This window comes from Chlorocebus sabaeus, chromosome 3 (assembly GCF_047675955.1).
Source record: "Chlorocebus sabaeus isolate Y175 chromosome 3, mChlSab1.0.hap1, whole genome shotgun sequence".
NCBI lineage: Eukaryota > Metazoa > Chordata > Mammalia > Primates > Cercopithecidae > Chlorocebus > Chlorocebus sabaeus.
In genome coordinates this window covers 4,709,745-4,722,900 of record NC_132906.1, presented here as the reverse complement: position 1 = coordinate 4,722,900, position 13,156 = coordinate 4,709,745, and the positions used below count along the sequence as shown (strand labels likewise).

General features: G+C 36.6%; 1 protein-coding gene across 4 annotated transcripts in view; it reads left to right on the top strand.

The window, feature by feature from the left end:
* MTMR6 (myotubularin related protein 6) overlaps positions 1 to 12,295 on the top strand; it is a 43,736-nt gene extending 31,441 nt beyond the window's left edge. For 2 of the 4 annotated variants that reach the window (XM_008021760.3, XM_008021758.3), the window contains 6 exons: positions 330 to 455; positions 4,005 to 4,054; positions 4,476 to 4,676; positions 6,447 to 6,578; positions 6,658 to 6,784; positions 9,012 to 12,295. In XM_008021760.3, the coding sequence (XP_008019951.1) occupies positions 330 to 455; positions 4,005 to 4,054; positions 4,476 to 4,676; positions 6,447 to 6,578; positions 6,658 to 6,784; positions 9,012 to 9,272 (897 nt within the window). In that variant the 3' untranslated portion in view covers positions 9,273 to 12,295. The remainder of the gene's footprint in view (positions 1 to 329; positions 456 to 4,004; positions 4,055 to 4,475; positions 4,677 to 6,446; positions 6,579 to 6,657; positions 6,785 to 9,011) is intronic. The other 2 variants (XM_073012935.1, XM_073012933.1) reach the window with 1 other exon arrangement.
* The last annotated feature ends 861 nt before the right edge of the window (positions 12,296 to 13,156 follow it).

Here is a 13,156-nt window from a genome sequence, read left to right as displayed (position 1 = left end):
TATTCAACAGGTAACTTTTATTATTTTTTACTTTTTTAATGAGCTTCACTTTATTTTCAGCCTTAAAAATATCATGTAGCACTTAATGTAGAAACTTAAAAAGATGCTCCTAAGTACTTTGAAGCAGCATTTTTTCTTTGTTTTTTGTTTATTTGCTTGTGTTTTTGTTTTTACCGTATTTTGTTGCATATTTTGGAAATCGTTGCTGTGACATTATCATTGCAGGCATAGCACTTCTTTGTAACACAATACCTGGTAGTATGGTTTTCAAGTAGAACTTATTGGTTTACCTTAAAGTATGCTAGAATGTATGTGATCTTTCTTTTCAGGCAATAACAGTTGAAAATGCAAGTGTGTTGGTGCATTGTTCTGACGGTTGGGATAGGACTTCCCAGGTTTGTTCCCTGGGTTCTCTTTTATTGGATTCCTATTACAGGACAATCAAGGGATTCATGGTAAGGATTTATTTGGTTAGACCAATGGTTCTTAAGTAGGAGTAATTTTATGTCCCTCCAGAGGACATTCAGCAATGTTGGAGACAATTTTGCACTAAAGGAAATGATGAGACTAGCATCTGTGGGAGTGGCCAGGGATATTGCTAACTAAACATTTTATAATGCATAAAATTTTTGCTGGGGGGTCAGCCCCACAGCAAAGAATGTTCTAGCCTGTAATGTCAGTACTGTTGAGGTTGGGAAACCGTGAATTAGACACATTTCCATGTGTGCTAACACTGACAATAAACTTTAGATTTAAATAACTTTTTTTTCCTAAAATGTTGCAATGGAAATATTCAGTATTTTGTCCCTCATTTTTTTTTTTTTTCTTTTTTTTTTTTTTTTTTTTTTTTGAGATGGAGTCTCGCTCTGTCGCCCAGGCGGGAGTGCAGTGGCCGATCTCGGCTCACTGCAAGCTCCGCCTCCCGGGTTCACGCCATTCTCCTGCCTCAGCCTCCCGTGTAGCTGGGACTACAGGCGCCCGCCACTTCGCCCGGCTATTTTTTTGTATTTTTTAGTAGAGACGGGGTTTCACCGTGTTAGCCAGGATGGTCTCGATCTCCTGACTTCGTGATCCGCCCGTCTCGGCCTCCCAAAGTGCTGGGATTACAGGCTTGAGCCACCGTGCCCGGCCTTGTCCCTCATTTTTATCTAACAAATACAAATAATGTAATACAGCAATGCACAAATGAGAGTACTTAAAATTAAATTCTGAAGGAAACCTTCTATTTAAAACACCTGCATTTGTAAGTGTAATAACATGTTAGCCATGTTTTATATCTGAAGATAAAATTTCTGGTTGAATAGATTTTCTCCTTTGTGAAGATAAAGGCCTAGTTCCTACTTTTTGTTTCTTTGCTTTTAAAGGTATGATCAGATTTTTATTTGCTTGCTTTTAAACGTGTGATCAGATTAACTTATGTTTTAAAAATTTACATCTTAACTCATAATTAAATGAAGAGATGTTAGAAAATTTTCATGAGTTTAGAATTATTAAATACAGTGCCATCTTAAAACAAGGGAAGATTAAAAATCACCAGTCCCTTTTCAGCACCACTATTTTGTGCTGCTAACATACTGACTCTGGGACAGGCCAAGCGGGAGTGCTGCTAATAAGAAAATAATGCTCAGCTTACCTTGAGAGTATATGATAAGGGATATTTTCTTTACCTTATTTGGCTTTAATTATTTATTAGACATCCAAATGAAATTAGGTAATAAATGGGGATGATGTGAGAGCTTCCCAGGCAATAAGAACAGTGTGAACCAAAGCATAACCTCTTTTGGTGACTGCAGGTAATGTGTGATGGATGGAGTTCAGAGTGAGTATTAGAATAGGGGGCTTGGATGCTGAGGAATAGAGTGGGGTCAGGGCCTGAGGAAGAGAAGGCTGGAATGGGGCTTTCCCCTCTTTGGATAATGGGAGCTATTAAAGAGTTTTAAACAAGCAAACAGTAACTTGATTAGATGTGCTTTTTAAAAAGATGGCTTGGTGTCTTGAAGGCCAGAGGGAGTGGGAATGGAGGCTAGGAGGCCAGTGTAGACACTGTTACAATAACTTACGAGACAAAAGTTTTTAATTTTACCACACTAGAAGAGTAACACACAAGTGAAGGGGGAAGTGATGGGTTCCAGGGTTCCAGGGATGTTTAGAGAGTAGAGTCAGTGGCTGGGCACAGTGGCTTACTCCTGTAATCCCAGCACTTTGGGAGGCCGGGGCGGGTGGATCATGAGGTCAGGAGTTTGAGACCAGCTTGGCCAATATGGTGAAATCCTGTCTCTACTAAAAATTAGCCGGGTGTGGTGGTGTGCACCTGTAGTCCCAGCTACTCAGGAGGCTGAGGCAGAAGAATCACTCGAACCCAGGAGGTGGAGGTTGTAGTGAGCCAAGATTGCACCATTGCACTCCAGCCTGGGCAACAGAGTGAGACTCTGTCTCAAAAAAAAAAAGAAAAGAAAATAGAGTCAGTAAGAATTGGTCATGGATTGGATGTGGGATAGAAGAGAGGAGTCTTCCTCTGGGATGATTTTGAAGTTTGTGAATTAGGTGCCAGGACGGATGGTGCTGCTTTCTGGCTCTTCACTGAGAGAAGCCAAAGAATACATTTAGTGAGAAAGATACTGAGTTATGCTTTAAACGTGGCTGTGCAGAAGAATGGCAGAGAGACCAGAATAAAATCTGTAGCTCCAGCCAAAAGATCACTTGGCCAAGGTCACACAAAGTGGTGAAGCTGGGATTGGAGCCTGTGCCTGAGCTCCAGCGACTGCATCCTCAGCCACGTCGGTGTATAGCTTTCTGCCAAAAGCAGAGGCTGTGCCTGAGCTCCAGCGGCTGCATCCTCAGCCACATCGGTGTATAGCTTTCTGCCAAAAGCAGAGGCTGTGCCTGAGCTCCAGCGACTGCATCCTCAGCCACGTCGGTGTATAGCTTTCTGCCAAAAGCAGAGGCTTGAGAAAACTCAGGCCGGGCGCGGTGGCTCAAGCCTGTAATCCCAGCACTTTGGGAGGCCGAGACAGGCGGATCACGAGGTCAGGAGATCGAGACCATCCTGGCTAACATGGTGAAACCCCGTCTCTACTAAAAATACAAAAAACTAGCCGGGCGCGGTGGCGGGCGCCTGTAGTCCCAGCTACTCCAGAGGCTGAGGCAGGAGAATGGCGTAAACCCGGGAGGCGGAGCTTGCAGTGAGCTGAGATCCGGCCACTGCACTCCAGCCTGGGCGACAGAGCAAGACTCCGTCTCAAAAAAAAAAAAAAAAAGAAAACTCAGAGAAGCTAAAACTGGCAGTTTTGACACTATGAAAAGAATGTGCTTGGTGACTGTATAATGAAGTGATAAAGTCTACTAAATACTACAAATATTTGTTTAGATTAGACTGAAAAAGTTAGAAATCTGTTTTTACAGTGGAGTGGGTAAGTAGAGAAGCTGCAGCAAGGAAAATATAAAGTCAGTCCATTCAAGAGGATAGATGTTAACACTTGGATTTGAACATGAACTCAAGTAAGATGATTTGATTAAAATAATTGGTCTTTTTATCATTAGTTTTTTTTCTTCAAAAGAGTATTGTATAAATAATATAAATAATGTACAAGTAAGCCAAAAGGTTTAAAATATCCACCTCAGTCTACCACCTAGAGTTAACCTTTGTTAGCAGTTTTGGTTTACATTTTTCTAGCCTTTTTCCTATGATATGTCATCTTCATACATACAAAAACTTAAATGTAATACTGCTTTATAACATGTTCTTTTCACTTAAAATGTAATAAGTTCAATGGAAATAATTTAAGTCACAAAACTACTCTATTTCTTTTTATACATTTTTATTCTTCTTTAACCCCACCTCGAATCAAGGTTTTGGCATTCTTTTGCCTGTGGTTTTTTGTGCTGTTTTGTTTATAAGTTAAAAGTGTACAGTAAATACTGTTTTTAAACTAATAAGATTTAATCCAGCCTAAACAAAATAATTGAAAGTAGTCAGAAAGTGAATTTTACTTTTTCTCATTAAGGTTTTAATAGAAAAGGATTGGATCTCTTTTGGACATAAATTTTCAGAGAGGTGAGTCACAGTTACACAGTCATATATTTTATAAAATTAGTAAACCAAGTTTAGAATGCCAAAATGTTTCTGTTCCTTATGAACTCACATGCGTGGTGGGAGGTAAAAGTGTCATGGTTTTTACTGTATTTTACATGAAGATGTTTAATATTTTTCTGTAATTTCTTTCAATTCTAGTATACTTGTTAATTTTTATGACTATGTATTACCTTCCTTTTTGGCTGCATTATATTTAGAGATGGTAACAGATCCGTTAAAGCTGTAGTTTAAAAACTCATAAATGGTTTCAATAAAAATTCTAGTTTTTTGTGCTACTATAACAGTGCTTTAGGAATATTTTTGTGTGTTTAAGATTAACAATACCTGAACAATGGACTCTTTCAGAGGTGTTTTTAAAAGCTTGTACTTTCTGTGGGGTTAGGTGTGGCCATTTGGATGGTGACCCAAAGGAAGTCTCACCAGTGTTTACTCAGTTCTTGGAATGTGTGTGGCATTTGACCGAACAGTTTCCACAAGCCTTTGAATTCAGTGAAGCATTTCTTCTTCAGATCCATGAACATATTCATTCATGCCAGTTTGGAAACTTCCTTGGAAATTGTCAAAAGGAAAGAGAAGAGCTCAAGTAAGATGATTCAATTAAAAGGGTCTCCTTTTCCCCGTACTGAGCCGAGGTCTAACAAAAATCGTGGTTGAAACTTAATAAAATATCTTGACAATTTGAAATTTTATTGTAAAGATTTTATTTTTTGTATTTCTAAAGCTGCGTAGCCTTCTAATATTCCCCTGCCTTTCAGTTAATAGGAAAAACACATTATAAAGTGTGTTTTGAAGTATAGCATACATACAGAAAAGTACATATAGCGTAAGTATGAAGCTCAGTAAATCTTACCAAACTCACACACCTATGTCACCAGAACCCAGAATGTGAAATATTGCCAACACCCTGGGAAGTCCCCTCATGCTTCTTTCCAGTCTGCATTAATATATTTTAGAACAGAGAAATCCTTACGCTGTTTAATTTCCCAGAGTGTGTTGGTCGCTAGTTTTAAGGTGTAAAATATTTTAAACTGTTGGTTTGTTTTAAGGTAAGATGGAGCCTTATAGCTCTCCCCACATTTCTAAACAGACAGTTCTTTGGGGAAAGTAAATCTAGCTGTGTTGACTGTAGCGCGTCTGTCCAGAGAAAAGCTCTGAGACACTACTTGACCCTAGTTCATGTTATTTCCTGACCAATCTTTGGGGATAGGGGTTTTTGCCTAAATTTTGCTACAAGGAAGATCTCTGGAGTAGGTCTTAGAGGTCCTATGTATATTGTTTTAGGTTGGGCTTCTGAGTTTGGATTTCTTTACTGCCTCTTACAGTAGGCAGTAAAGAGCACTTAACAGACTTTTGAACATCCAAGGGACATACTGAGGAAGCTAAATCTGGTAGTATTTGAAGACAGCCACATGCTCACACTCCCAACAGAGTTAGCAGCAGAACTGAGAGCATGTGGAAAATTCTAAAGATGTGTAAAGGGAATAAAAAGTGAAGAGAGAACGGCGGAGCTGAACAATCAAAGAACACTGAGACTTTAGCTCTATGCTACAGTGATTCAAAACTGTTTATTATAATTTGGAGCACAGAGGTGACTCGTTTCCTGGAGTACAGAGCTATTTTAGGAAAAACTACTCTTAATTAGTGCCAAACATTATCAAACATGGAAAGATGGAAATAAAAGTAGATATTTCCTAGTAGTTTTTCTCTAAGACACACCTATGGGTCATCTTAGGAGTTATGGAAAAATGAGGAAATTTTCCACTTTCCCTTTGGATACCTACACTATGTTTACTTGGTAAATGTGCAGTCTAAAACCATTCTTACCTTTGCCCACCTACTCTTAGATTTGCAAAATAATTGGCTTTTAAAATTCTTGCATAATATCCTGATTTGGCCTGTTACCCTTTTTGTACCCACTCACACGTGTGTTCCTGCCCTGTGGTGCTTGCCCCTACAGCCCAGATGTGGCGGTAAGAGAAGAAGGCCAGACAGAAAGATACATTAGTGTCTTGTTCTATGTGTATGTTTGTGGTGATTTGAAGTAGGTGAAACAGAGACCAAGTTTTTGAAATTGTGTGAGTTGAGAGGAATCCCTTAAAATATATGGTTGTGAGAGAAAATGTTATACCTGTGTTGTGTTCAAGAAACATGGCTTTATTTATTACCTAATTATGAATGAAAAAGGAGAATAGAGATAATACGGAATTCTGAGACAAGGTTAGACTGTGAATAGAAGAAAAAACTAAAATTTAAATCTGCTTCAGAAGCCATCGCCTGGTTTATAAAAATGAATATTATCATTACTACTTTGCACCTATAGGAAAGATCTCTATGTTTTTCTCATTACTTTAAGGTTGAAGGAGAAGACTTATTCCCTGTGGCCATTTCTTTTGGAAGACCAAAAGAAGTATTTAAATCCTCTCTACAGTTCCAAATCTCACAGATTTACAGTTTTGGAGCCAAATACAATATCTTTCAATTTTAAGTAAGTTGACATCATTGAAGTATTTATATTTGAATTTTCTCAAACACAATTTATTGAAACTTTTTTTTTTGTCGTAAAGGTTTTGGAGGAACATGTACCACCAATTTGATCGAACACTGCATCCTAGGCAGTCTGTATTTAATATAATTATGAATATGAATGAGCAAAATGAACAATTAGAGAAAGATATTAAAGACCTAGAATCTGTAAGTATTCTGAAGTATCTAATTTAATATACTTGGAATGTGAAATTAGTTTACGATTAGACTAATACTTGTATTGTTGGTGTAAATCAGCATATAAACTTCTGAAGTAAGCAGTTGCTTCAAAATCAGGTCAACCCTACTTTGACTGAATATGTTAGTTCGAATCACTTTCTTTGTATTTTAAAATACATTAAAATACTGGAAGTATATAGCATAATGTATAGATAAATACAATAACTATCTGTGTACCCACCAGCTAGCTTTTGTGGGATTTTAACGTTTACTATATATGCCTCAGATCTTTCTCGTTCTTGTTTTAAGAAATAAAACATAGGCCGGGCGTGGTGGCTCATGCCTGTAATCTCAGCACTTTGGGAGGCCAAGGCAGGCGGATCACGAGGTCAGGAATTCGAGACCAGCCTGGTCAGCACAGTGAAACCCCATCTCTACTAAAAAAATTTAAAAAATTAGCCAGGCATGGTGTCGTGTTCCTTTAATCCCAGTTACTTGGGAGGCTGAAGCATGAGAATTGCTTGAATCCGGGAGGCGGAGGTTGCAGTGAGCCGAGATCGTGCTACTGCACTCCAACCTGGGCAGCAGAGCGAGACTCCATCTCAAGAACAAAAACAAACAAACAAAAAAGAAATACAACATAGATCTATTTGAAGACCCTCTATACTCTTAGCCAGTCTTCACCCATGTATTTTGAGGTCTGCAGATTCACTGTGCTGAATTTGCTCTTAGTCATTCTTGTGCATGTTGTTATACTTTTACTATATATGTTTGTATCCACAATTTATAATACTGTTTTTCTTGACTTAAAATATTTTTATTGTGTATTGAAAAAATACCAGAGACTATCTATAATGTTTGTATGAGGTGTAAAAGGAAACAGTGTATATGCCCATATACCCTCCACTCTGCTTAAGAAACTGATGTTTTAAAACTGTTACCATACTGTTGATGTGCTTCATTTTGCTCAACATTGTTTTGACATTTATCCATGTTGATACATGCAGCTTTTATTCATCTGTTTTATTAGTAACTACTGTATAACTTTCTACTGTATGAATATATCACAGTCTATCCATTCAGCTATGGATGAATATTTAAATTGTTTTCAGTTTTGGATTTCCGTGATTACAAATGAAGTTAAATGACTTTCCACGTTTGTTGACCATTTGGTTTTCCTTTTCTGTGAATGGACTGTTCAAATCTTTGCTTATTTTCTATTGGCATATTTGCCTTTTTCTTATTGATTTGTAAGAGTTGTTCATATGCCAGGCACTAATTCTGTTAGTTATATATATTACAAATGGCTTTGTCCAACCTACGGTCTTCCACTTTATTTATGATATGCTATACATAGATGTTTTGAATTTTCATGTCAAATTGGTCAATGTTTTATGCTTTCTGGGTGTGTCTTGTTTAACAATCCCTCTCTACCCTAAGACTTTCCTATGATCTTTTTTCTGCCATCCTATATAAGCAAAAAGGATCAGTAAGTACATACATATTTTTAAAATCCTAGACAGTTATAACAGTAAGACTGTCTCGTCTACCTCTCAAGCAGGAGTCTCCCTTAGTCATCTTTTATATAGGGAGGTAATGACTGCTTGAGTAAATTGTAGAAGGATATGGTCAAGAGAGGCAAGTCCAGGTTAATAGGTAATACAGGATTATCGGGACAGTCCAAGAATTTGGAGAGCATGATACTCTGCCACAGGACACTTTAAAAATCTTCTGTTAAAGAAATAAAATTCTGTTGTGTTTAAAGTCTGTTATTTTTACCTAACAAGCCACTGTAGGAAAACCATGTAAGAAAAACTCTTTATACAGTGAGCCCTTTAGCTACACAAGGTTGTTTGTTGTGTTTTCAGGGTGGATGTTTCATATACATTTCTTTTTTTATAAATGTTTAACTGTTATGCTTTCTAGGTAATATATGTCCATTTCAAGTGTGGAAGCCTAGTGATCGCCTTTAGTCAAGTCTTGCTGGATTGTTTGTTTAATAAACATAAAAACTAACAATTTTCCACAGGAAAAAATTGTACACAATTAGGATTTTCAACCATGTCATATGCATTAAATGTTTCTAATTTTTTGAGATTTAGTTTTGTTATACATACAGAGAACGTATTTTGCAAAAGCATGTTTTCTTTTTTCATGTAACATATTGTGGTATACGCAATTAGTAATTTTCTTTTCAAATTTGTGTTTGTTCTAGAAAATTAAACAGCGCAAAAATAAGCAAACAGATGGCATCCTCACCAAGGAATTGTTGCATTCAGTTCATCCTGAATCACCTACCCTCAAAACTTCCCTGTGTTTTAAAGAGCAGACTCTGCTACCCGTAAATGATGCTCTTCGAACTATAGAGGGCAGCAGCCTGGCAGACAATCGTTATAGTGAATATGCAGAAGAGTTTTCTAAATCAGAACCTGCTGTGGTCAGCTTAGAGTATGGTGTGGCAAGAATGACTTGTTAGACTCCTAGAGTTTTTTCTGCAATGATTGCAGTATGAGAAAAGGATTATTGTGAGGATGGTCTGTAAGCATGACCAAGAGGAATTTGTCTAATAACAATTTTAGGGTTTAACAGTAGGCTAATAGTTGAAGGAAGGATAGTAACTGCCCTTGTGAGAGAGATAAGTCATTTTAATTGCATTTCCAGCAAGGAATGACATTCAATTCTGCAAGAAATGAGTGGTATTGGATGTATTTACTCAAAACACAATTTGCACTGTACACTAGGGAATTGACATTTATGATTTATGTTAATTCAGCCAAATATAAATAGCCTTCCTTAAGTACAATTTAACTTCAAGAAAACAAAATTTGACAACATAGTTTCTTAATAAATGATACGGCATGTGCTTTCAATTATGTAGCTTTGTTACTATGAATATTTACATATTTTGCCTTTTAGTGATATTTAATGTTGAAGTGCCATGAAAAATATTTCTAAGAAAGCCTTAAATTCCCAGTGGATTCTTTACCCTTACATTTTACAGCCTACAACAAGATTTTTTGTTTTGTTTTTCTTTTGATCAGCCTTGTTTTGTTTGTAAAGAATTGTGCTCTCATTACTGCTGGGGTTGCATGCTACAATACTTCTATATAAACACATGTAGAAGTACACTGTTCACATTTAGCCTGCCCCACTTTCGTAGTCAAAATTAATGAAACTGAAGGTTTATTCTGATCATAATTTGTTTAGTGCTCTTTGGTAATTTATTATTTACAGCATAAACAGATTATTGATTTCTTGAATACGTATAAGCACATTTGACTGTCTTTTATATATGGGTTACTACATTCCATTGATTCTTATTTTGTGGTTGGCTTTATTTCTTTCACAACTATGTAAGTTTAAAGAGCTAAAGCTCTAAAACTGTTCTTAGAAACAATGAATAGTATATGTATACGTATATTTTTTAACTGCCTTATTGCTTAATGAGTTGCTGTTCCTGGAGTATCTAACTTTCAGTTTACCCAAAAACTTTTGGGTAAATAAAAAAGGGAAGTATAGATAGTTTAGGTTGTGCATGGTTGCATGAATTTTGAAGTCATTTCTATGTGGAGCATTATTTTTCTTCTTGTTAAATATAGAAAAAAAGAAAATTAAAGAGATTCTACTACAAAGTTATTGTTTAACAAAAACTTAAACTCTGGGAAAGATTTCATTTTGCCATGTTATATTTACTGTTTATTCTGTTTATTAAAGTACATATCTTTAAATTACCAAAAAACAAGAAACAAAACATAAAAACCCCAAAACTATCACTTGGAGTTAGCAATATCACCCAACTGGCTTTAAAATTGAAAATTTAAATAACATGGTGGCATGAGGTACAATTTGAGTATTAGGCAATTTGCCTAGGGTCCTTCATGCTGCTTTCTGTTACACCTCTATTATATTAGTTTTGAACATAAACATCTTTTTCAGACAAAAAAAAAAAAAAGCTTTATTGTATGAGAGCTTATCTAATCCTGTTTATTTTTCCAATGCTTTTCTGTAATACATTATGTAATTTAAAAAATACTCCTTTTTAAACAGCAACAGAAATGCACTATAAAATATAGTATGTGATTAACCAATACTGCTTCCATATTTAAGCACTGGGAATGGAAACTTAATCTCTGTGACTACAAAGGGAAGTTTTTGTGCCTTGGTGTTCCAGTCACTGATTGTGGTTTTAGAATCTTCTGTGGCTGACTTCTTGTATTCAACTCTGGTTTATTATCTTAATCTTCAACTTTAGACATATATTTGTGTGTTTATATGCTCACAGGTGGACTGAGAAATCAGTTACATCTTAAGTGACCTACAGGATATATGTTGGCAAAAGCAGACTGTGTATGTCTTATAAAGTTGGATTTATGTTCAGTGTATTTGGAAGTGTATAGCATGTAAATTATTTCATATATTATTTAAAGGAATTAAATGTTCACATTTTACTTTGAATGTTTTTCTTCTGGATAAAACAAATAGAATCAAGTTGTAGTTGTTTTTTTTTTCTTCTCACGGAGGCAAGTAGACTTGCCCATTACATTAACATAACAGCATAAAGTTTGAGGAGTTTGTTTTCCAAAAGTTTGTTGATAAATCATACCTGTTTCATACAAAAATCATTTCTAGAATATTTAAAATAGGTATAGTGGGCTAAAAGGCCCATCAGATGTAGGTAATAATGTCATTAAGTTTTCCTTTTGTTTCTGTCACTTGCTTATGTTACAATCAGTGTTTTATTGTGCCCTTGCCAGCTTGATGGAAGGCAGGGTCCGGTGAGTACAGACATTCAAGGTGAAATGTCTCTCCAAAGGCAGATCCAGATGGAAATATGAGGAAGAAAATGACTGGCTGAGAAGAGGATAATTTTATTGAGGGTGTTTTGAAAAGGTCAGCTAGGCTAGAAGTAGCTCAGGGAATCTTGAGTAAAGATGAAGGGAACTCTTTAAAAACAAATTCAATTTATTTGGTCGGGTAGCAGAGCAGGGAGGTGGTGTCAGTCAAGCCTGTTTTGAAAAAGGGGTTTTTGCAGAAGGCCAGTTTTAAAATTTTGAAAAATTTCCAATTGACATGCTAAGTTGGATTAAATGCTGATCATCTATAAAACTATATAGTTGCTGCAAAAGTAATTGGGGCTTTTGCCATCGACAGTGGTGACAAAAACCACAAGTACTTTTGCACCAACCTACTACTACAGTTGCAGACTTTTATTAGTGACATTGATCTTCATTAGTCAAGTTTTAGTTATTTTGTTGGCTTTTCCATGTAGAATTCCAAGTGACATTAACATACCTTGATTAATTAAAGAAAATTTGGAGACTGTTTAAGATATATATCTAGATATCAATGTAAACTAAGTTTTAGGAACTTCCATCTAGAAGAAAGCCTGTAATCTAGAATAATTATCTCAAAAAAGAATATATATACCATTGTACTTGATATAAGAAAATGTAAACATGAAACCCTGATATTTCAATAAACAGTATTTGTGCTACTCTAGTTATTTCTAGCAAAGTAAAATACCCATTTAAATGGCAACTTTTATAAAATAGTGGCCTGCAGAACTGAAAGGAACTCTCAGAAGCTAGTAGTAGACTCTCTAGCCCTGGTGTTCTGTTTCTGATTCAGTAGTTAGGGGTTGGGACTCTGGAGTTAAAATCATTTGCATACCAATAAATTGTTTGCATTTAGCAATATTTTGGATATTGTGATGCAAATGGTTGGGGAATCATACTTTGAGAAACACTGCTGTAAACCATCCATCATGGTCAGTAAACATCTCGTTTGTTCTTCAAGGGATGCAGAATTATTTTTTTATTTTTATTTATTTATTTTTTTTTTTTGAGATGGAGTTTTGCTCTTGTTGCCCAGGCTGGAGTTCAGTGGTGCAATCTTGTCTCACCACAACCTCCGCCTCCGGGTTCAAGTGATTCTCCTGCCTCAGCCTCCAGAGTAGCTGGGATTACAGGCATGCGCCACCACAATTTCGTTTTAGTGAAGACGGCGTTTCTCCATCTTAGTCAGGCTGGTCTCAAACTCCTGACCTCAGGTGACACACCTGCTTTGACCTCCCAAAGGATTACAGGCGTGAACCACCGCACCCCGCCTCAGAATTACTCTTGCATAAAGAGCAACAGGCTGGGGAGCATCACACTTCTGAAACGTTGTGATACAAGTGAGAGCGAGAAATCAACCTTTGTTTTAAGCCACTGAGATTTTGGGCTCTTTGTTACTGTGGTGTAACCGTGCCCCTCCTGAGGGATGAAACCATTTGTACAAAGTTCTGTTTTCCCATTAGTTCCCAAATGGCCTTTGTCCTGCTCTTTTGCGTCAGTATCCAGCTGAGGTTTGTGCACTGCA